Genomic DNA, 24,459 nt, shown 5'->3' on the forward strand with positions numbered 1-24,459 from the left:
GGAGGGGGTAGCTGAGATCCTCCTCTGGTACGATGAGATGGCAGGGAGGGGTTTGGAAATCTGCACTTGGAAACTGGATTCCTCTGCTCTCAGCAGTGTCCAGTTTCCTCTCAGGGGAACATGGGGGTGTGATCATGCTCCAGCTCAAAGAGCTGCAAGGAAAGGGCAGCTGAGACCAGTGCTTATGGACGGACCAGCTCTCCATCCCCTGCACTGAGGGACAGGCCCTTTGCCTGTCAGCACCCACAAGGTTTCACCTGGAGTGCAACAGGAATGCCAAAGCTTTCTGCCTAAAAACACTCCTCAGTTGCGGTGAGGCAACTAGAACAAAATACACAAACCAAAATCCCCACAGCTCTGCTCTGCTGTCGAGTGAAATGGGAGCAACAATGCTGAAAAGCTCACTGGCATCAAAAGTGGATTTAATCTGAGATCACCCTGTGTTCCTGTTTACCGGTTGCTGTAGGGCAGGAGTGACACTTCAAGAGTCCACAGCAGAGCTCCCTGCTCCCAGTGGCACCCTCTGCCAACACCATGCAGAGCTCATAAAAGCAACATGACAAAGGTCTACCTGAAAGGGGCAAGGAAGCCTGGGGGGTTTCCATGAGAACTGGAGTAGGTTTTGCTCAAAGAACTCTGCCTTAACTTCTCACTGCATTTTGCTCCTTGGACAGGTTCCCATGCCCAGAAGCAGCAAATGTCCAACGCCAGCTCCATCACCTACTTCCTCCTCCTGGCATTTGCAGATATGCGGGAGCTGCAGCTCATGTGCTTCTGGCTCTTCCTGGGCATCTACCTGGCTGCCCTCCTGGGCAATGGCCTCATCATCACCACCGTGGCCTGCAACCACCATCTCCATACCCCCATGTACTTCTTCCTCCTCAACCTGTCCCTCCTCGACCTGGTCTCCATCTCCATCATTCTCCCCAAAGCCATGGCCAATTCCCTGTGGGACACCAGGGCCATCTCCTACCTGGGATGTGCTGCACAGGTTTTTCTGTTTGTCTTTTTCATTTCAGCAGAGTATTTTCTCCTCACTGTCATGGCCTATGACCGCTATGTTGCCATCTGCAAACCCCTGCACTACGGAACCCTTTTGAGCAGCAGAGCTTGTGTCCACATGGCAGCAGCTGCCTGGGGCACTGGGTTTCTCAGTGCTGTGCTGCACACTGCCAATACATTCTCACTGCCACTCTGCCAAGGCAACGTCCTGAACCAGTTCTTCTGTGAAATCCCCCAGATCCTCAAGCTCTCCTGCTCCGACTCCTACCTCAGGGAAGTTGGGCTTATTGTGGTTAGTCTCTTAGCAGCATTTGCATGTTTTGTTTTCATTGTGGTGTCCTATGTGCAGATCTTCAGGGCCGTGCTGAGGATCCCCTCTGAGCAGGGACGGCACAAAGCCTTTTCCATGTGCCTCCCTCACCTGGCCGTGGTCTCGCTTTTTCTAAGCACTGCCATGTTTGCCTACCTGAAGCCCCTCTCTATCTCCTCCCTATCCCTTGATCTGGTGATGGCAGTGCTGTACTCAGTGGTGCCTCCAGCAGTGAATCCCCTCATCTACAGCATGAGGAACAAGGAGCTCAAGGATGCAGTTTGGAAACTGATGACTGGATGTTTTTCTGAAGCAGTAAACTGTCCATTTTCTTATGCATATCACTCATAGTGTAGCTCATTACAGGCTCAGCCTGTCTTCTAGAGGTTTTGGTGGTGGAGGTTTTTTTGCTCTGTTTTACATGTGATAATGTTGTGCACAAAGAAATGTCATTCTTCATACCATTTCTAATTCCTTATCTACCTTTCTAGTGTTACCCAGAGAGTGTTGAAAAGACTGTTGAAATAAGAGCCATGTTCTCTGTGCAATAAAAAAAAAAAAAAAAAAAAGCCTGCAGTGACTTCTTTATCTGAGATCCTTTTTCTGAGACTTCTTCTGGTGCCGCAGTGGCAGTGCCTGTGTGCAGAGGTGGAGGGGAAAAGAGTCCTGGGCACAGCAGCACTGCCAGGGAGCACCAGGACTTGGTCTTTCTGGAGCCGTTCTCTTTTAAATTCCACACTCTCTCTCTGAGCCCCTGCATTGCTGTAAGGAAGGATTGCTCTTGCAGCTTGGTCACAGGCCTTTTGTGTGGCAGTCCTGTGATTGCATGCAGTGACAGGCAAGGGGACTTCTTTGGCAGAGCTAACCTAAGTCATTTGATATGGTCCCCGACAACATTCTTACTGCTGCATTGGAGAGGTGTGGGTTTGATGGATGGACTGTTAGATGCATAAGGAAATGGCTAGATGACCGCATGCAAATAGTTACAGTCAATGGCTCAATGCCCAAGTCGAAAACAATAACGAGGGGTGTCCCTCAAGGGTCCGTACTGGGACCAGTACTATTTAGTATCTTCATCAATGACAGAGAGAGTGGGATTGAGTGCACCCTCAGCAAGTTTGCAGAGGGCACCAAGCTGAGTGGGACAGCTGATTCACTTGAGGGGAGGGATGCCATCCAGAGGGACCTGGACAGGCTTGAGTAGGAGGTCCATCCAAACCTCATGAAGTTCAACAAGGCCAAGTGCAAGGCCACTCACCTGGGTCAGGACAATCCCTGCTGTCAGTAAGGCCTGGGAGGTGAATGGATTGAGAGCAGCCCTGCAGAGAAAGACTTTGGGATATTGGTGGGTGAAAAGTTGGACACGGGCCGGTAATGTGCTCTTGCAGCCCAGAAAGCCAGCCGTATGCTGGGCAGCCTAAATAAAAGCATGGCCAGCAGGTTGAGGGAGGTGATTCTCCCCCTCTACTCTACTCTTCTGAGACCCCACCTGGAGAACTGCGTCCAGCTCTGTATTCCCAAGGACAAGACAGACATGGACCTGTTGGAGCGGGTCCAGAGGAGAGCCTGTCACGTCCCACCTGGGGAGGAGGGGGGAGGAGTGACAAAGATTCGCAAATCCTCTCGGTGTGGATTAAGGTGGGCCAACACTCAAGGTCCGTACACAAACACCAGCTTTAATAGAAAGCTTCTATAGAGACAAATATTGAGTACAAATATTCGATACCCGCCAACCCTCACAGTTATATTCACCCCAGCTATGCAGTTTTACAGAAAATCAAGGTAGGCTATGCAGTACTTGACTTCAATTTAACAACTTTAACAACTTAATCGCCTTAGGAAAAGTGAAAAAGAGAGAGAGAGAGAGAGAGAGAGAGAAAAGAATCACCAGTCCTGGATCCAGCGTTGGTCCTGCCAACAAGGGTATTCGGTGAGGGAACGAAAAGAGTGAGGAGAAGTGAAGGTTCTTATAGAGATGTTGATTCTGCGCAGGATGCTCGGTGATAATAATTCCACAAATCGCGCACGCACGAGCACGAGCACGAACGTAAACACGAGTACCGGTACACACACGAGCACACACACACACACAAACTGTAGCACATTTATCGGGCTACATTATTAGTATAAACCCGCCTAAATTTACACTTATTGGTTAGTGATTAACATTTCGTATACTATTGGTTTACTGTATTTAAATTAGCCTCGCTTGCTATGTAAATTAGCACGCATGCTCCTTTCAGGTGTGGGGGGGCAAGTCTTTTCGGTCCTGAATTGAGTCGGTGGTCGTGATCTCCCCTCGCCACATTTACCTTTCACCTACTTTCTGCAGTTTTATCTTCTTTGGCCACTGTCCAGTCTTTGGTGCCAAGATGTTCACTTTTGTCGGCTTGTTAGCTCTTCTTCAAGGTTAGAGCTGTTAGTTTTCCACAGTTTGTTATCTTTTTAGCTCCCTCCCAAATTCCTTTCCCAAGGCACAAATGGTTAGTAGTTTTGCTAATTGGAAGATTACATCAGCGACATCATCAAGTCCAGCCGTTAACCTAACACTGCCAAGTCCACCACTAAACCATGTCCCTAAGCCATGTCCAGGGATGGAGACTCAACCACTTCCCTGGGCAGCCTGTGCCAGTGCCTGACTACCGTTCCGGTGAAGAAGTTCTTCCGAATATCCAAACTAAACGTCCCCTGGCTCAACTTGAGGTCATTTCCTCTCGTCCTATCACTTGTTACGTGGGAGAAGAGACCGATCCCCACCTCTCCACAACCTCCTTTCAGGTAGTTGTAGAGAGCAATAAGGTCTCCCCTCAGCCTCCTCTTCTCCAGACTAAACAACCCCAGTTCCCTCAGCCATTCCTCATAAGACTTGTGCTCTAGACCCTTCACCAACTTTGTTGCCCTTCTTTGGACATGCTCTAGTACCTCTATGTCCTTCTTTTTGTGAGGCGCCCAAAACTGAACACAGTACTTGAGGTGTGGCCTCACCAGTGCTGAGTACAGGGGAATGATCACTTCCCTGGTCCTGCTGGCCACACTATTCCTGATACAAGCCAGGGTGCTAGTGGCCTTCTTGGCCAGCTGGGCACACTGCTGGCTCATCTGCAGCCAGCTGTCGACCAACACCCCCAGGTCCTTTTCTGCTAGGCAGCTCTCCAGCCACTCTTCCCCCAGCCTGTAGCATTGCATGGGGGCTGTTGTGACCCAAGTGCAGGACTTGGCACTGAGCCTTGATAAACCTCATACAGTTGGCCTCGGCCGAATGATCCAGCCTGTCCAGATCCCTTTGTAGTCCCTTCCTACCCTCCAGCAGATCAACACTCCTGCCCAACTTGGTGTCATTTTCAAACTTACTGAGGGTGCACTCAATCCCCTCATCCAGGTCGTTGATAAAGATATTGAACAGAACTTGTCCCAGTACTGAGCCCTGGGGAACACCACTTAAGACCAGCCGCCAACTGGATTTGACTCCATTCACCACAACTCTTTGGGCCTGGTCATCCAGCCAGTTTTTCACCCAGAGAAGAGTATGCATGTCCAAGCCATGAGAAGCCTTTTTTGTTTGTTTGTTTGTTTTGTTCTCTGTGCATTGAAAAAAAATGAAGGACCCTGAAGTGACTTCTTTATCTGAGATCCTTTTTCTGAGACTTCTTCTGGTGCCGCAGTGGCAGTGCCTCTGTGCAGAGGTGGAGGGGAAAAGAGTTCTGGCACAGCAGCACTGCCAGGGAGCACCAGGACTTGGTCTTTCTGGAGCCGTTCTCTTTTAAATTCCACACTCTCTCTGAGCCCCTGCATTGCTGTAAGGAAGGATTGCTCTTGCAGCTTGGTCACAGGCCTTTTGTGTGGCAGTCCTGTGATTGCATGCAGTGACAGGCAATGGGCACTTCTTTGGCAGAGCTGACCTCCATAATCGAGCTTCCACCATACAAGGGGATCTCCTGATGGCAGTGCCTGAAAGCTCAGGTTTTCTTCCAAAGTTTCTCTCAAGAACAAGCCCAGGAAAGTGCCCTCAAGAGGAAAACACGATTGAACAGCTAAATGGTTTGAGTATTCAGGGTGGGAGCATGTGGCAGTGTCCTTGCACATGCAGACCTCCTGGGGAGACAGGAAGGACCAGCAGAGCAGGCTCTGGTCTGTGCCCGTGTTCACTGGACACCCCAGGGAAGCTGCCCCAAGGCAACCGCCACAGACCAGCCAATAACAATCACCATTTCCAGCACCGGACTCTCACCCCTGCTCATACAGGTTGTTTATCACTCCATAGTGCGACACGAAATGACTAGTTTGGAAGTCCATGTTTGCGTTGTACAGATGTAAGATCATGGAGCAGATCCTCCTGGAAGACATGTCAAAGCATATGGAAGAGAGGGAGGTGATTAGAGACATGCAACATGGCTTCACAAAAGGCAAATTGGGCCTGACTAATCTCGTGTCCTTCTGCCATGGAGTAACTGCCTCCGTGGAGAAGGGAAGAGCTATGGATGTCATCTACCTAGACTTCTCTAGGTCCTTTGATATGGTCCCCCACAACATTCTTGCTGCTACATTGGAGAGGTATGGGTTTGATGGATGGACTGTTAGATGGATAAGGAAATGGCTAGATGACCGCATGCAAATAGTTACAGTCAATGGCTGATGCCCAAGTGGAAACCAATAACGGTCCCTCAAGGGTCCGTACTGAGACTAAAGACATGGTGCGCATGGCACAGATGAACCTGAGCGAGCACAAATGTCATCAGCTATTCTTGGGATTGCTGTGAAGGCCTGGAAGATTACATCAGCGACCAGTCAAACCAAGAGGAGCGATACCAGGACTGTCCCCCAGGCAGTAGGTGGGGGGGGGATAAGACGCTTCACAGACCATGGGGAATGGGGCCGAGGCAAGGCCGCCCTGTCTCCACAGGACTCCCTCCCTCACCCTCACTCCAGGGTACTGTCCGGTCCTGGGTCCTAGCGACCGTCGCTCTGCATTGTGGTTTTAGCACCAGGCTGTTTGAGACATCTTGTTCTTTTACATTAGCAGTTCTCTACAGAGCCACGAAAACAATCTGAGGGCTGAAACACCTCTCCTATGAACAGAGTCTGAGAGAGTTGGGGTTGTTCAGCCTGGAGAAGAGAAGGGTTCGGGAAGACCTCCTTGTGGCCTTTCGATATATAAAAGGGGCCTATAGGAAAAATGGAGAGAGAATTTATATGAAGGCCTGTAGTGACAGGCCACGGGGCAATGGTTTTAAACTGAAGTATGTTAGATTTAGATTGGACATGGGGAAGAAATGTATTTATGATGACAGTGGTGAGACATTGAAAGAGGTTGTCCAGAGAGGTTGTGGCTGCCCCATCCCTGGAAGTGTTCAAAGTCAGGCTGGATGAGGCTTTGAGCTATCTGATCTAGTGGAAGATGTCTCTGCCCATGGGAATGGGGGTTGGACGAGATGATCTTTAAAGGTGCCTTCTAACGCAAACCGTTCTATGATTCTATGAGATGAGACTAAAGACATGGTGTGCGTGGCACAGATGAACCTGAGAGAGCACAAATGTCATCAGCTATTCTTGGGATTGCTGTGAAGGCCTGTGGGAAAGACAGTGTCTTGAGGTCACTTCACATTGAGAGGAATGTCCCCTGGAAACCACCTGAATGCAGCACTGGGATGCACTTCCTTGGCCCAAGGTTCCTGTGTCCATTCCTCATGCCCTGGGGCATCTCTAAGGCGTGCAAAGCAGGGTGATACACTGCAGCGCTTAGGTGCGAATAGGGAATGTCCGCAACACTCCTCTCTCTCATGACCTGCCCTGTGACTGGTGTTGGGAACACCCTCATCATTGTGCTGGTGGTGGACAGCTTGAAGACTTGCTATAGCTCCACCACCATGCCCCTGACCTGACCACACTGCTGACCGGACTGGACACACCACCACCTCTGCTGACAGCGGTGTTAGTAGTACTTGCTGCACCTTTTGCATGTACTGAGTGTTTCCTGCTGGTGGCCACATCCTACGATCAGTACTGGGCTGTGTGCCACCTGCTTCTCTCTGCAAGACTCATGACCTGGAAGGTCTCTTTTGGGAAGGCAGCTACACCTTGGCTAGGGGGGTTTCTCTCATCTACAATAGTCACTTCATTCTTGTCCCAGATGCAGGTCTGTGGCCCCAGTGCAGTGCACCACTTCCTCTGTGATTTCACTGGAGCTCTCCTGCAGTGACACCATGACATTTACACTCTTTGCTCTCATAACCTGATTTTTAGATCTAGGCTTCCCCTTTCTCTTCACAGGGGCATCCTGTGCGTGCATCAGAGCTGCCACCCTGGGGCAGCTCTCCCACCCAGCATGGACAGGTGGGAGGCCTTCTCCACCTGCTGCTCTCACCTCACTCGTGAAACTGTTTTCTACAGCATCCTCATCCTTGTCTGTGAGATGCCCAGAAAAGCCCTCCTGAGACAGTTGGACAAAGCCCTTTTGCTACACCATCCTCAGGCCCCTGCTCAATCCCCTCATCTGCAGCCCGAGGATCAGAAAGTTTGGAGGGGAGTGGGACACGGAGAGAAGTGCTCAGAAAAGCTGTGGGCTGCACGAAGAGTCAATTGGAGTTGTGGGCCTGCTGGGAGCAATGACTTCTGGTTCTCTTCTGAACAGGCCCAGAAAACCCAGGCAGGTGTGTGCTGTGTCCTGGGCACTCTCGTGGAAGTGTGAGATGTGGAGAAGGTTTCTGGTGCAGAGAGGTGCAAGTGGGGCTGGCTGGTTTCATTGTGAGACCTCTGTAAAACGCCTTGTAAAGGCAAGAGGCATCAGAGAGGTTGCATAGCTGGACTTTAGCAAGGCCTTAACATGGCCTCCCATAGTCTCCTTCTAGCCAGATTGGTGATATCTGGACTAAAGAAGTAGACGATGAGGTGGACGGGAGGATGACTGCACGATCCGTCTCAGATGTCACCACTGGCACAGATTCCTCCTTGCAGCCAGTCATTATCAGCACCTCTCTGTTACCAGCACTTGGGCCAACACTGTTGAACATCTTTATTATCTCCCTGTATGATGGGATGGAGCTCACCTTCAGCTCCCTTGGCAAGCTGAGAGGAGCTCTGGAGCTACCTCATCTAGTTCACCTTGCCTCGAGCAGGAGTGTTGGGAAAGATGACATTCAAATATCTTCCAACCTGAGTTATTCTACAATTCAATCAGTCTTCCGCTTGGAGAGCTTTTTGACGACAGAATAAGCAGAGGAAGGAGAAAAGACAAAGATGCAGAAGCAGAGACATAGAGGGTTCCAACAGAAATAGAGTAGTTCTTCTGAGCAATGTTTCTCCATGTGAATGATTGGTAAGAAAATTTATTTTGATAAGTGGCTGCATAAAACTATCCGCACACAGCAAGGGAGCATAATCAGCTTGCCAGTACGTGCCCTTCCTGCTGTTAATAAAAATGGATGAAAAAAATATTGAAAATTCATAAAAAGTCAGCCATGCTGGAAATGAAGACTTTCTCAGCTATTACACTGAGTTCTTTTCTGCAGAGGTTTCAACTTTTTCCTAAAAAATCACATTCAGGACTCGATTAAGTTGTCCACAAAGAGGTGGCCACTGCCCTATGTAGCTGAAGGACCCATATGGAAAATGTGTCACAGGACATATGGGAGCCCTTCTGCAGCATGAGCTGGTAGGCAGGCAGGGTACCTCGGGGTGGTGGAAGACATCACCTGCCTTCCAGGCTGCTGGGTAGGCTGTGAAGAGGCCTCTCCAGCACAGCAGCACACTGTGTCCCTTTGGATGCTGGCTGTGAGGTCATTTCTGACCAGGCAGCAGTGGGGAGAGAGATACTCTGAGGTCTTGAAAGCCATCACAATGCTCCCCCCAACAAGATGAAAGATGTGGGGAGGTCAGGGGTAGCTGGGACAAGATTTGGTGGAGGGAAGAGAGGTTTGGCCAATAGAGATGAAAGATTTTGAAGAGGAAAGATGTGTTTGCATAATTTTGATGACACCGTGATACTAAGAAAACATTCATGTTAGGCATCTACCCTATTTCTAACCAGTAACCTTAAGCCCTAACCCTACCCCTACATGGCACCCTTCCCCCTGACAGGAATCCCCTACTCCAATCCCTAACCTCAAACCTTACCTCTAAACCAAAGCCCCAAACCATAAACGCTTACTCTCATCCTATTACTCACTCTAATTCCTAGCCTTTATCCCAAACACTAAAATGCTAGCCTTGACCCTAACCCTCACAACAGCCCTACACAAAACCCTAATCCACAAAGTGAGCCCATGCCCTGACACTAACTAGACACCCTCCCCCTGAGCCCAACAGGACTGAGGTCTTTGTCCTCTTGACTATGGCAGCAGCCTCTGCCACTGACGCCTGCTGCAAAACTTCATTTTGAGGCTCTGGACTTTGTTTCTTCCTCATCCCTGCTTGGGGGGGCCGGGAGGTGTTGCACAGTTTTTCTGCACTTGGCATTGCTCATCCTCACATCCCACTGCCCCAGGAAGAGCCCTGAGCCAGACGTGAGGGACAGGATCTGCCTTCCCAGGGCCTGCAGGTTAGGACTTGGCCTTGGTGCTTCATCAGACAAACCAAGGGTTTTCTCAGCATTACAGCCCCCTGCACAGTGCCTTTGCCTACCTGCAATCACAGCCTCCAGTTAGCTGCTCTAACGAGCCCTTGGGGAGGCTTTGTCAGTAATGGCCCTCAGGGGGGCCAATCAATGCTTCAAGGTTTTGCTTCTGCCTTTGACTTCTTGAGAGGTTTGTTCAGTCTCCTCTCAGTATCTGAGGTTCACAGACACAGGGCCAACTACAGCATGGGGGCTCATTAAAATACAGAAAGCCCTAACGAGCTATTTCTCTTCCTGTAATTTTCTTCAACTCTTCAAGACTTGTCCAGCTAATTGTAGAGTCATTTCACAGTGTAGTTAAGGAGGAAGATTTCCAAGTGCACTTAATCAAAATCCTTTTTTTAAAGGTTATATTTTATTCATTTCAGTTGAGAGCAGAGGTGATGGCAGCATTCTCCAATTGATATGGCTGCAGAGGGTCTCCTTGGGAGGTCTGGACAGCTAGGAAAAGCAGTCCCTTGAGGTCTGGCACTGTAGTGACAACCTTGCCCCTTGCTTCCTCCCTTCCTCAACCTCACCATTTCTCTCATTGGCCACCTGGGATTTACATCAGTTTCCTGACATCAGGCTTCACTGACCTCTGGGAGCTGAATGTTACAGCTCCATTGCACCATCTCCCACCTGATCTCCTTAGACAACTGGCTGCACACAGGCACAGAAGGATCCTTCCTGTTGGCAAGCAAAGAAAATTAAACTTGATAAAGTTTCATAAACAATAAAATACACTCCTCGAGCATATGCTACTCTACAAGCTACCTCTAATGAGGTTGCCTTTCTACAAGGGATAATCTTATGAGAAATGTTTTAGATACATAGCTACAGAAAGGTAGAGATAAACATAATTAAAGAATTGGCTAAACAGACACTTGTCCTACTGAAGGACAGGCAAGCTTTTAGTCCCTGAAGCTCAAAGCAGCAGCACAGGTGAGAAGGATCTGAATGAACAAAGAGTAAGGGCAGGAGAAAACTGCAGAATACTGGAAAAGGGCTGTTGTCTGCACAACCTGCTGAAAAGATGACTTTAGAAATGCTCATCGTACCCGGACAGGTGAAAATACAGGAAAGATTAGAGAAATTAAATACAGAACACCATCCAGCATTTATCCGCTTGATCCAGTGCGACCTGGCAGCAAAAGTGGCCAGCAGTGTCCTGAAGTGCATAAAGGGAACCCTCGCCAAAAGTGCGAGGGAAGAGATTGTCTCCCCCTGCTCGTCACTCGTTAGGCCACCTGTAAGCAACTGCGTCCATTTTGGGGCCCCCATTTCAAGTGGACTGGGTCTGGCTGGGATGGGGTTAGCTTCCTTCAGAGCAGCCCATATGGTGCTATGTTTTGCATTTGTGCCTAAACCAGCGTTGATAACACACCCGTGTTTTGGCTGTTACCGAACCGTGTTTTCACAGTGTCAAAGCCTTCTCTGGTTTAACCCGAGAGGCAGCTAAACCCCGCACAGCCGTTCGCTCACTCCCTCGCAGTGGGATGGGGGAGAGAATCGAAAACAAAAGGTAAAACTCATGGGTTGAGATAAAGGCAATTTAATGGGACAGAAAAGAAAGGGAAAAGAATAACAATGATAAAAGAATATACAAAAGAAGTGATGCTGTCCAATGCCCAGCCAGTTCCTGAGCAGCGGACCCTCAGCCAGCTTTTCCGCCAGCTTTATATGCTGAGCATGACATCACATGGTACAGAATATCCCTTTGGTCAGCTGGGGTCAGCTGTCCCAGCTGTGTCCTCTCCCAACTTCTTGTGCATCCCCAGTGTACTTGCTGGTGGGGCAGTGTGAGAAGCAGGAAAGGCCTTGACTCAGTGTAAGCACTGCTCAGCAGTAATGAAAACAACCCTGTGTCATCAACATTACTCTCATCCTAAATCCAAAACACAGTACGATACCAGCTACTAGAAAGAAAATTAACTCTATCCCAGCTGAAATCAGGACAATATTCATCCCTTATTCTATACCATCTATGCCATGCCCAGGTCTCACACTTTCCAATACATCCCAATTAATTACCACCATCTTTCCTGTATTTTGATATAGACACACAGGTATCATCCCCTCAGTCTATGGGCCATCCCTCTAAAATGTCCGTTGAGTTCATTCAGTCCATGACTTTAGACTCCACCTGTCATAACAGTCCTTCAGGGCAGGAGAGATGATGGGTGGTGTTGGATTGTTGCATGCTGAAGCCAGTTCTGGTTCCATCACCACTGCACTTCTCCGGTTCTGTCATCACTGCACTTTGCTTGGTCTCATCAAAATTCATTCTTCACTAATCTGGGTGATTCTTACTGTAATAGCCTTGATATGGCATATAGCAACCACAGCAGTGATGACATACAGTATTATGTAGCAATTAACGTCATCCAATTCAAACCGTTGGCTATTCTCACCCAAAATCAAATCCCCTGGAGCTACACACTGGACTGCCCCATCCTCCTGCATCACCCACCAAGTGCACCCAGGTCCTTGAGTAAAAGCAATCCCATGAATGGGTTTGCCTTTGCCCGAGGCAGGAATAACCCAGACTTTCTTCCCCAGCATAATTTTTATGTGGACTAGAGGGACTTTATCCCCCTCTACAGTAGGTAAAAGGTTTGATTGGGCAGGGCCAACTCAATCGGCAGATCCCCTAGTGTTGACTAACCGGGTGGCCTTTGCTAAATGTGTGTCCCAATGTTTGAACGTCCCAGCACCCATTGCTCTCGGTGTAGTCTTTAACACTCCATTGTACTGTTTGATTTTCCCGGAGGCTGGTGCATGATAGGGGATGTGATATATCCACTCAATGCCATGCTCTTGGGCCCAGGTGTCTGTGAGGTTGTTTCGGAAATGAGTCCCGTTGTCTGACTCCATTCTTTCTGGGGTGCCATGTCGCCATAGGACTTGCTTTTCAAGGCCCACGATAGTGTTCCGGGCAGTGGCATGGGGCACAGGATATGTCTCCAGCCATCCGGTGGTTGCTTCCATCATTGTAAGCACATGGCACTTGCCTTGGCGGGTTTGTGGGAGTGTGATATAATCAATCTGCCAGGCCTCCCCATATTTATATTTCAGCCATCGTCCTCCATCCCAGAGAGGCTTGAAGTGCTCGGCTTGCTTGATTGCAGCGCATGTTTCACATCCATGGATAACCTGTGCAATAGCGTCCATGGTCAAGTTCACCCCTCGATGACGGGCCCATCTATATGTTGCATCTCTTCCTTCATGGCCTGAGGTGTCATGGGCCCACCCAGCTAGAAGTAATTCACCCTTCTGTTGCCAGTCCAGATCCACCTGAGCCACTTCAATCTTAGCAGCCTGATCCACCTGCTGGTTGTTTTGATGTTCTTCAGTGGCCAAAATCTTGGCTACATGAGCATCTATGTGACGTACTTTTACAGCCAGGTTTTCTACCCAGGCAGCAATATCTTGCCAAAATGTGGCAGCCCAGATGGGTTCGCCTCTCTGCTATTAGTTACTCTGCTTCCATTGCTGTAACCACCCCCACAGGCCATTTGCCACCATCCACGAGTCACTATAGAGATCAAGTACCAGCCATTTTTCTCCTTCAGCAATATCTAAAGCCAGCTGGATGGCTTTCACCTCTGCAGACTGACTCGATTCACCTTTTCATAGAATCATAGAGTCATAGAATCCTGGAATGCTTTGGGTTGGAAGTGACCTTTAAAGGTCATCTAGTGCAACTCCGCTGCAAGGAGCAGGGACATCTTCAACTAGATCAGGTTGCTCAGAGCCCTGTCCAACCTAACCTTGAATGTTTCCAGAGATGGGGCATCTACCGCCTCTCTGGGCAACCTGTTCCAGTGTCTCACCATGCTCATTGTTAAAAATTTCTTCCTTACAGCGTTGTCCAAATGCTTCTTGAATGTTGTCAGGCTTGGCACCGTGACTACCTCCTGGGGGAGCTTCTTCCAATGCTCCACTACCCTTTGGGTGAAGAACCTTTTCCTAATGTCCAACCTAAACCTCCCCTGGCATATCTTCCTGCCATTCCCTTGGGTTCTATCATTGGTCATCAGGGACAAGTGATCAGCACCTGCCCCTCCTCCTTCCCTTGTGAGGAAGCTGTAGACCGTGATGAGGTCTCCCCTCAGTCTCCTCTTCTCCAGGCTCAACAGACCAAGTGACTTCAGCCACTCCTCATACACTGAACTGAATTGAATTCTCTCAGTGCCAGGAGGCACACAAGGCGCGAACATCGTTCTTCCACTTCGATCGGTCTGCGGCTGCGTGCCGTGCCGCTTCCCAAGAGTTCCAGTCTGCACCATTCCTCTCAACCTCCACCATCCGACGCCAGGTTGTTTTTGGACGACCCCACTTTCTTCTTCCCTCTGGAGTCCACCCAAGGGCCACAGCGCAGTCTTCTGTCTGTTTTTTCCTCAGGACGTGACCGATCCAGTTCCATCTCCTCCTCCTCACTTCATTACTGATTTTCTCCATCCCCGCCATTTCTGATGCTCGTCGTTTCTGCAACTTTTTATTTTTTTCCAGGAGGAGGTAGTTGGCCTCCTGCCCAACCCCCATGACTTGGAGGGCCAGTGGTATTTCTGTCAGGGTGGCCTTCCCTTAGGCTGTGTTGGTTCGCGGCACCTTCTTCAATTTTATCCGGTGCACCCTCCAGAGAGGGATCCCCTCTCCACCACCCAGGGGACGCGCCTTCTAGCCGTGTAGCCCCAGCCGAAGGACTCCTCATACACCTTCCCCTCTAAACCCTTTACCATCTTCGTGGCTCTCCTCTGGACACTCTCCAGTAGCTTTGTATCCTTTTTGTCCTGTGGCACCCAACACTGCACACAGTACTCAAGGTGAGGCCGCACCAGTGCAGAGTAGAGCGGGACAATCACCTCCCTCGCCCGGCTGGCAATGCAGTGCTTGATGCACCCCAGGACACGGTTGGCCCTCCTTGGCTGCCAGGGCACACTGTTGGCTCATGTTCAACTTCCCATTGACCAGAACCCCCAGATCCCTCTCCATGGGGCTGCTCTCCAGCCTCTCGTTCCCCAGTCTGTATGTACATCCAGGGTCGCCATGTCCCAGGTGCAAAATCCAGCACTTGCCCTTGTTAAACCTCATACAGTTGGGGATTGCCCAGCTCTCTAATTTGTCTAGATCCCTCTGCAGGGCCTCTCTGCCCTCAAGAGTGTCAACGGCTCCTCCCAATCTTTTGTCATCAGCAAACTTTGATAACAAACCTTTGAGTCCTGCATCCAAGTCATTTATGAAGATAGTGAAGAGCACTGGCCCCAACATGGATCCCCATGGAACCCCGCTAGTGACTGGTCACCAGCCCGATGTAACTCCATTTACTATAACCCTTTGAGCCCGACCCATCAGCCAATTGCTCACCCGTTGCATTAGGTGTTTATCCAGCTGTATGCTGGACATTTTGTCCAGGAGGCTACTGAGACAGTACTGAAGGCTGTACTGAAGTCCAAAAAGATGACATTGCCTGGCTTCCCTTGGTCAGCTAGGTGGGTAACCTTGTCATGGAAGGAAATCAAGTTTGTCAAGCAGGGCTTTCTCCTCGTGAACCCATGCTGGCTGGGACCAATGACTGCGTTGTCTTTCAGGTGTTTTTCAATAACTCCCAGAAGAATTGTCTCCCTCATTTTGCCAGGCACAGAGGTGAGACTGACAGGCCTGTAGCTACCAGGGTCATCCCTGTTGCCCGTCTTGAAGACTGGGACAACGTTTGCCAGCTTCCAGTCAACTGGGACCTCCCCACATTCCCAAGAGCATTGATAAATCATTAGAGAGGTCTCGCTATGACATCAGCCAGCTCTTTAAGTACCCTCGGATGAATCCCGTCCGGCCCCATTGACTTATCCAGCTGGAGCAGCAAATCCTGCACAAGTTCGGGGTTGGTTGGGAGTTTGTCGTTCTTGCAGTCATGGTTCTCTAGCCCAGAGAACACTTCATCGGTGTTGAAGATGGAGGCAAAGAAAGCATGAAACGTCTCTGCTTTGTCTATGTCCCTGTTTGTGAGGTGACCCTGCTCATCAAGTAATGGGCCAATGTTATTTCCTGCCTGCCTTTTGCTATTTAGATGCTTAAAAAAGCCCTTTTTATTGTCCTTGAGCTTTGAGCTTTGGTACTTTACCTTTAAGTACTGAAAGGCTGCAAGAACATCACTTTTCCTTACATCAGACTTCTCCACTGAAGTCTGCAACTGGGTGTTACAGCTCCATTGTACCATCTCCCACCTGATCTCCTTCGACAACTGGCCGCACACAGGCAGAGAAGGATTTTTCCTATTTGCAAGCAAAGTAAAGCATGATAAAGTTTCAGAAACAATACAATACACTCCTCAAGCATAAGCTACTTACAAGCTACCTGTAATGAAGTTGCCTTTCGACAAGGGATAATCTTATGAGAAATGTTTTACAAAGATAGCTACAGAAAGGTAGAGATAAACATAATTAAAGAATTGGCTAAACAGACACTTGTCCTACTGAAAGACATGAAAGCTTTAACTCCCTGAAACCCAAAGCAGCAGCATAGCTGAAAGGCATCTGAATGAACAATGAGTAAGGGCAGGAGAAAACTGGAGAATAATGGAAAGGGCCTTTGTCTAGACAGTCTACTGGTAAGATGACTTTATTGTATCAGGAAATTGTAAATAAGATGACTTATTTTATCAGGACAGGTGAAAATACATGAACAATTAGAGAAAGTAAATACAGCATATAACAAGCAGAATAGTGGTAATGAAGTTACAGGGGAACACTGATATTTCTGTGGAATATCCCTTTGGAAAGGTCATGGCATTGGTAGAGGTCTCTTGTGAGTGAGGACAAAGCAATGTTGCACCCATCTCTGAAAGAAGCCAAAGGAGCAACCCAGGGAACCCCAGGCTGTACAAGCTCACTTTGGTGAGGAGTAAGCCATCAATATCTCTTGGGTGGTATTTCTGGGATCTTTAAAGAGAAGAATGTGTGCAAAAGCAGTCAGCATGGACTTTCAAAGGGTAAAGCATGCCTCACCAGGCTGACTGCCTTCATGATGAAGTAACTGCATTTGTTCATAAGGGGACAATAGTGGATGCTGTTCACCTCAACTTCAGCAAGATTTGTGACGTGTTCTCCCTCACTATTCTTGTACCCAAGTTAGGACATTATGTCCTGGAAGGGCAGACAAACAGATGGGTGAAACACCAGTTGGATGATCGGGCTGAGAAAGCAGTGGTGAAGGGGTCATACCCTACCTGAAGGCCAGTGGGACATACTGGGGCATCATGGGGCAGCACAGAGAACGTTCTTGGGCCCTGTGCAGTCTAACAGCTGTATCCATGACCCAGAGGAGGCAACTCTCACCATGTTCAGCAAGAACAAATGCCGGATTCTGCACCTCGGATGAAATAATGCCGGGCACAAGTATACACTGGGAGAGGAGTGGCTGGAGAGCAGCCCTGCAGAGAGGGATCTGGGGGTGCTGGCTGGCAGGGGGCTCAACAGGAGTCAGCAGTGTGCCCTGGCAGCCAAGAGGGCAAACCGCACCCTGGGGTGCAGTATAACGAGGGGCTCAAAAGAGGGGATGTTGTGGTTTAACCCCAGTCGGCAACTAAGCACCACCCAGCCGCTTGCTCACCCTCCCTCCCACAGTGGGATGGGGAAGAGAATCAGAAAAAGAAAGTAAAACCCGTGGGTTGAGATAAAGACAGTTTAGTATGACCGCAAAGGAAGGGGAAATAATAATAATAATAATAATAATAGAAATAATAATAATAATAATAATAATAATAATACACAAAACAAGTGATTCACAATCACCACCTGCTGACCGATGCCCAGACCATCCCCGAGCAGCGATCGCTTTCCCCCGGCCAACTCCCTCCAGCTTATATACTGAGCATGACGTCACATGGTATGGAATAGCCCTGTGGCCAGCCTGGGTCAGCTGTCCTGGCTGTGCCCCGTCCCAGCTTCTTGTGCACCTGGCAGAGCATGGGAAGCTGAAAATGACTTGACTAGGATAACCACTGCTTAGCAACAAGTAAACCATCAGTGTGTTATCATCAACATTATTCTCATCCTAAATCCAAACCACAGCACTGTACCAGCTGCTAGGAAGAAAATTAATTCTATCCCAGCTGAAACCAGGACAAGGGATTATCCCGCTGTATTTAGCACTGGTGCAGACTCACTTGGAGTACTGTGTGCAGTTCCTGGCCCCACAACTGAAGAAGGATGTAAGGTACTTGAATGCATCCAGAGGATGGCAACAAAGCTGGTGAAAGGGCTGGAAGAAATGTCCTCTGAGGAGTGGCTGAGGACACTGGGCTTGTCTAGTTTGGAGAAAAGGAGGCGGAGGGGTGACCTCATTGCTCTCTACAGCTTCCTGAGGAGGGGAAGTGGAGAGGGAGGTGTTGATCTCTTCTCTCTTAAATCCAGCGACAGGACGTGGGGAAATGGTTCAAAGCTGCACCAGGGGAGGTTTAGACTGGACATTAGGAAGCATTGCTTTACCAAGAGGGTGGTCAAACACTGGAACAGACTTCCTAGAGAAGTGGTCGATGCCCCATGCGTGTCAGTGTTTAAGAGGCATTTGGACAATGCCCTTAATAACATGATTTATCTTTTGGTCAGACCTGAAGTGGCCAGGTATTTGGACAAGATGATCCTTGTAGGTCCCTTCCAACTGAACTATTCTGTTCTATTCTGTTCTATTCTATTCTATTCTGTTCTGTTCTGTTCTGTTCTACATATATATACCTTTTACAGGGTGGATCCCTCCAGCAGCTGGACTCAGACGCTCAGTCTCCTCAGTAGCTGCACTGGATACCAGCCTCCCCAGGTGCACGCACCTGGACATATGAGCCCCCTGAGGCTGCAGCCCCATTCCAGATGCTGCTACAGACCACCCCAGTCACACACGCACACACACACACACACACACACACAGACTCTTAAGTCCAGTCACTCTGGTCTCTCAGTTGCTGGCACTAATGACATACGGGCTGTCTGACCCCATGGTCCTTCTCCAGTTGCTGCACTCATCCCCCTGCGCTCACGTGTTCACGCAGAAGAGAGATTCCCCCTCACAGGAATGAGCTAGAAATTAAGTTTAATGAGGAGACAGGACAGACTGCACTGGTCGGGGTCCTCCCCTACACTTCCCATAATAAATCCTGTGCAATCCAAAAATGCTCTTCCCCTGCATCCCATAATGTGTCCTACACCCCTAGGCAACAATTCCCTTAGTCCAAATGGTGATCCAGAGAGCTGCTCGCAGTGACTCCTCTTGGTGGGTTTCACACCTGGACAACGGGGCTGATGGCTCTCCCAGGGCAGCCCTGGAAGGAGCTGGGACAAGATGTTCCTTCCTCAGGAGCCCGTCATCTGGGTTCCCACCTGCCACGGTGCCTCTGTGCTCTTCTCGCTTTGTGGAGATGGGCTCTTGATGAGCTGGTGGCTCTCCTGTGACAGGTCTGGGAGCAGCTGGGGCAGGGTGTTAACTGAGTTACTCCTCCTGCCATCGGTAGTGCCTTCTTTGTGTGTGCACATGAGCTTCTTCTCACTTAACCTAACACAACCCAGCAAGAACATGCATCTCCTGAGGCAGCTGTATTTGCAGGTTACATACCTATGCACTGGTATTATTTAGCATATTTAACATAGCAGCTCATTGGAATTGCTGTCCAGAAATGCATCAGGATTACGGGAAAAGCTGTGCTGTTGCACGGGCAATGGCTTTGTTCAGGGCCAGTAGCACAGTCTTGTTTCTAAGACTGGAGATGAATGGATTTAAGAGTGGGTACAGGACAGTGTTCAGCAAAGCCACAATTCTGTTTGTCTCCAAGGAAACATCTCTGGAAGGACGCACATAGAGAGCAATGCAGCTCCCATATGCAATGGCCAAGGTGGTGAGGTGGGAAGAACATGTAGTAAAAGCTTTTTTCCTCCCAGCGGCTGCTGGCAGGTGCAGAATACAGAAAAGGATGCCCATGTAAAATGCCAGAGTTAAACATAAGGAACCCAGTAGGATAAACGATAACAAAACAGAGTCTGTTTTCCAAAGCAGGCTGGGGTCAGAGCAGGACAATGTGAACAAGGGGGAGTTGTCACAAAAAAAATGGTGGATCTTGTTCGAGCCACAGAAAGTCAGCTTGTAGAGGAGGACCAGACGGTAACTGAAGGCTGTGATGCCAATGACCCAAGCAGAAGCAACCAGGTGGATGCAGAGCTGAGGCTTCATGATGGCAGCGTAACGCAAAGGCTGGCAGATGGCAATGTAGCAGTCAAAGGACATGACGACAAGTAGAACCAACTCTGTACAGCCCAGGGCAAAATAGAAACAGGACTGGGCAAAGCAGCTGCTTAGTGAGATCGTTCTCCTACCAGAACTCAGGATCACAAACAATTTGATGCTTGTGGAGGATGTGAACCAGATTTCCAGGAAGGCCAGATTGCTGATGAAAAAGTACATGGGGGTTTGCAGGCGGTGATCCACACACACGAGGAAAATGATGGTTGCGTTCCCCATCACTGTTGTCAGGTATATGAGCAGAAGGAGCAGAGAGAGAAATAGCTGTAGGCATTGATCAAGCCCTGAGAAACCTCTAGGATGAACTCAGTAACTGCAGTTTCATTTTCTGCTGCCATGCTGAATTTCAGTTCATCCTGCTGAGACAGGAAGATGGCAAAACCCAAGTGTGATTATTTCACCGTCTGGATGAAAGGAATCCTTCCTTCTCTGCTTCTTTCCTTGCTTGCAGCCTTCCTCCTATAGAGCACAGAGAGAGAGAGAGAGCCCTTCAAGCCTTTCTCACCCCCTGATTTTTCTGGTTTACATTTCAGTTCGAGTCCTCAGAGAATTTGTTGTCATCTTTCTACCTTTCTCAAACACTCCCAAAGGATTCTTTCTCCAGAGCAGAAGATTTTAAAGAGGCTGCGAGCTATTTCACCCCATTCCTGGCAAATTCCACGTTCACTCAGACCTATTGCAAACATCTGTCACACCTATGTGCCAAACTCATCTCTTCTATTGCACAAATGCTAAACCATGAAATGAAATCAAATGTGTATGTTGAAAGCTATTCTTTCTGCTTTTCAGAGGTACTTGCCTTTTTGTGCTAGGAATCCCTGAGAGTCTCTTGTTTTCAAAATAAGCAAAATCCAGTATCTCTTTTGTAATCCCCTGCTTCCTTCCACACCTTCTTGCTCTCTGTTTCTTCAGGAAAGGGGGTGGGGGTGGAATAGGGACCAAGTATAACTTGTCTTTTTTCGTACTCTAAATAATGACTGAAAGGTATGATGACTCCACACAGTCTGTCACACAATCTCATCTGACATCCGTCTGCACTGAAACACGCTTGTTTCCAAAGAGTTGCTCATTGCTATTGCTATCAAATGTCCTGACCTAAACGCAGAGCAAGAGAAGAGCATCTGGAAGAGATTTGTAACCTTTCTTTTGCATGCCAGTTATAGGTTGGGAGGAACCAGCCTCTAGCGTTTTCTCTTGTTTCCATTGACTCTAGAGGGAGCCTGGGGAAAACCAGTTCGCACAGGCACCTGCAGTGAAGCAGATGAAACTCACTATTCAAGTCTCAAATCACTCATTTATTAAGTTACTTTTTTTAAAATCAAAATACATATCTAAGAGAAGGAAGCACAAGAAAACTATATGCAATGAAGACTGACATTTTTCCCTTCATCTTTATATTTGTTTTTAGACATGGAAAGGAGCAGAGCAGATGACTGCAAAAGCAGGATGATTCCAAGTGCAAGGGGAGGAGAGGGAGGGGAGGAGAAGGTGGGTTTGAAGCAGTGAAACTGATCTTCTCCACAGGCTGTGTTGTCCCCTTAGGCTCTGTCCCAGGCCAGAATGGGTAGCACTTGCACAAGGAGTAAAATGGGAAGATCAGTACAGGGCAGTGCTCCATGTTTGCACTGACATTTTAGCTTGGGGCTCAGGCTAGTCTTAGATCCCAAATGCCCGGCTTGTTCTTTGCCTCTAGTCTGGCATAGGGGAAACTCTGCACTGGGTTCGTGTGGAACATTTTCCGAGATTAAACCCCTGGCTGTATTTGAGCAAAAGCTCAAGCTCAGTCACCTACAGCAGTATGAGCGTAGTGAATCAGTGAATGAGAGGGGACAGTCCCAGCATCCATTTTCTGGGTCAGTTCAAACACTCAAAGGGTTGTGTCTTCTTACTCTCCTGGGTGACACCTCAGTTCTCTAAAATTGTTCTTCTCCTGAATGCACTTTCCTAGGGGAACCTGCAAATTTGCAGGCAGCTTACAACAAAGCAGCTTCTCTTCAGGCCCCGCATCGTCAAGCATGCAGCCAGCATATGCCATAGTGAGTGAAGAAATATAGAGTATGCAGGGGAAGGATATCCAGGTGAAGAAGGCCTTAGTGTGCCTTTGCACAGAGGTTATCCTCAGGACGGTGCATATAACGTAGGCATAAACCACAGTAGTCAGTGTGAAGGAGCTCAGCAACACAGTGGAGAAGAGAGCAACGCTCATGTTTCATAGTAGCTGGTGCCCATGTGGGCTGCTCTCAGCAAAGGGATGATGCTGCAGAAGCAGCAGTCTCTACAGTGGGCATAGAGGGTCTAATGGCATACAGGATGGTGGGGCTGAGCGTGGAGAGAGATGCCGTTCCCCAGCAGCTAAAGATGAGCATGGGGCACAGCCAGGAGTTGGTAAGGACAGAGTCGTGTGAGGGGCTGCAAATGGCCCTGCAGCAATCGAAACACATCACAACACATAGGTTAAACTCAGCTGTGCTGACGGAGAAGGAGGGACTTGTAAGCAGCTGCAGAGATATCTTAATCTCCAGCATGAGACTGACAAACATGTTAGGGGGAATGACCAGAGTGAACCAAATATCCAAGAAGGACAAGGTGCTGCGGAAGGGATGCCTGGGGGTGTGGCACTAGTGGTGCAGCCAAAGGATGGCAATGGTGACTGCATTCCCCATGACAGCGAGCAGAGAAATCACCAGCAGCAGTGTGAAAAGGAGGGTTTTAACTCATGAAGGACTGAAAAGGCCTTCAGGAAAAATATTCTTGCTCTGGTGTGGTTGTGAGGATCCATTTTGGTACCCAGTCAGTTGAAGGTGTGACAAGATTAACTAATATCGTGCTTGGTGAAATTCATCTTGTTACCTTTGTCAGCATTCCCTTCTCTTTTCTTAGGTTTCCTCCTCCTTCTTTCGTGGGCCTCAGATCAGATGCCTAATTTCTCCAGTGTGGCAATCTGCTATACCTCCACTATCCTGCCCAGGCTGCTGGCCAGCTTCCTAACCAGGGACAGAACCGTTTCTGCTCAAGGCTGCATGACACAATTCTTTTTCTTTGCCTGTTGTGCAGGTAGCGAGTGTCATCTGCTGGCCACCATGTCCTAGGATCAGTACTTGGCCATATGCCACCCCCTGCTCTATGCCAGCCTCATGCAGCAGAAGCTCTGTCTCCAGCTGGTGGCTGGGTCTTGGCTAGCAGGATTACTAATGTCTACCAGAGTCACTGGGCTACTTTCCAAGTTACACTTCTGTGGTCCCAATGCAATTGATCACTTCTTCTGTGATTTTGCCCCACTGCTGGAGCTCGCCTGCAGTGACACCGCGGTGCTTAGACTGGTTACTTTCATCATCTGCTTTCTGGATGTGGTCTTCCCCTTTGTGTTCACCTTGGTATCCTATATCTGTACCATAGCTGCGATCCTGAGGATCCCAGCCACCACGGGGAGGCAGAAGGCCTTCTCCACCTGCTCCTCTCACCTCAGCGTGGTCACTGCTTTCTATGGTACCCTCATCGTTGCCTATATGATACCCAGAACAGCCTCACTGAGGCAGCTCAATACAGTGCCATCCTTTTTCTACACCATCCTCACGCCCATGGCCAATCCACTCCTCTACAGCCTGCAGAACAGGCAAGTCAAGAGGGCTCTTGGAAATGCCCTCAGAAAGACTGTGGCCTGCATCGAGAGCTCCTACTAGTTGTGACCCACCAGGAATAAACAGGTTGTGATTGTGTCAAGTGTAGACAACTCAGAAGTGCATATTTTGTGTACCAGGTATATCTTTAGAAGTGCAGAATCTGGGGACTGTTTGGGGAATGAGAAGTGGGAAAATTTGTGTCTTAAAGACATACAGGTCTGGTGTTGAAGAGTGTAAAAAACTTCCCTGGCTTTCTTCTTGCTTTAAAGAAACCACAATTGTGATCCTGCAAGTGGGAGCTGTTGAAATGCCACACCTGCCCAGGAGTGGCAGAAAACTTTCTCTAAACATGCTGTTTTCTCTTCTGTTACCCAGCCAAGCTGAGGGGTGGGGTTCCTGCCTGTCTGGGATTTCTCAGGACATCTTCATATTGACAGTGAGAAGGGGGGGAGTTGAATCAAGCCCTTCCACAGGACATGTCTAAATCTGAGTAGATGAATCCCATCCTTCCTGTTCTCTGGGCTGTCTAGCAGAGAACTGTGAAAGCTAGTCTGATAGGGCCAGCCCCTCCGGAAAAAAAAGAAAAAGTAGATTGTTCTCCAGAAGAAGGGTACCTGAGCTGGGCCTCACCTTCCCAAATTTTTTAAAACAGA

General features: G+C 48.9%; 3 protein-coding genes across 3 annotated transcripts; 2 read left to right on the forward strand and 1 right to left on the reverse strand.

Moving 5' to 3' along the window:
- Nucleotides 1-697: 697 nt before the first annotated feature.
- LOC309604002 (olfactory receptor 14A16-like) lies at nucleotides 698-1,663 on the forward strand (the record flags this gene model as incomplete). Its single annotated transcript, XM_082338867.1, has 1 exon — nucleotides 698-1,663. One exon carries the CDS (start codon nucleotides 698-700, stop codon nucleotides 1,661-1,663), a length of 966 nt encoding a protein of 321 aa, XP_082194993.1.
- A 17,914-nt stretch (nucleotides 1,664-19,577) lies between these two features.
- Nucleotides 19,578-20,524, reverse strand: LOC309604000 (olfactory receptor 6E1-like; the record flags this gene model as incomplete). Its single annotated transcript, XM_082338865.1, is given in 2 exon segments — nucleotides 19,578-20,482; nucleotides 20,485-20,524. Coding segments are annotated over 2 exon segments (945 nt in total).
- Nucleotides 20,525-23,101: 2,577 nt separating this feature from the next.
- On the forward strand, nucleotides 23,102-24,190 carry LOC309604003 (olfactory receptor 11L1-like; the record flags this gene model as incomplete). The annotated part of the gene is made up of 3 exons (XM_082338868.1): nucleotides 23,102-23,182; nucleotides 23,594-23,731; nucleotides 24,182-24,190. The coding sequence occupies 3 exons, from the start codon at nucleotides 23,102-23,104 to the stop codon at nucleotides 24,188-24,190; spliced, it is 228 nt and encodes a 75-aa protein (XP_082194994.1).
- Nucleotides 24,191-24,459: the final 269 nt, after the last annotated feature.

The sequence above is a fragment of the Platalea leucorodia genome, assembly GCF_965183815.1.
Source record: "Platalea leucorodia genome assembly, contig: HAP1_HAP1_SCAFFOLD_295, whole genome shotgun sequence".
Taxonomy (NCBI): Eukaryota; Metazoa; Chordata; class Aves; order Pelecaniformes; family Threskiornithidae; genus Platalea; species Platalea leucorodia.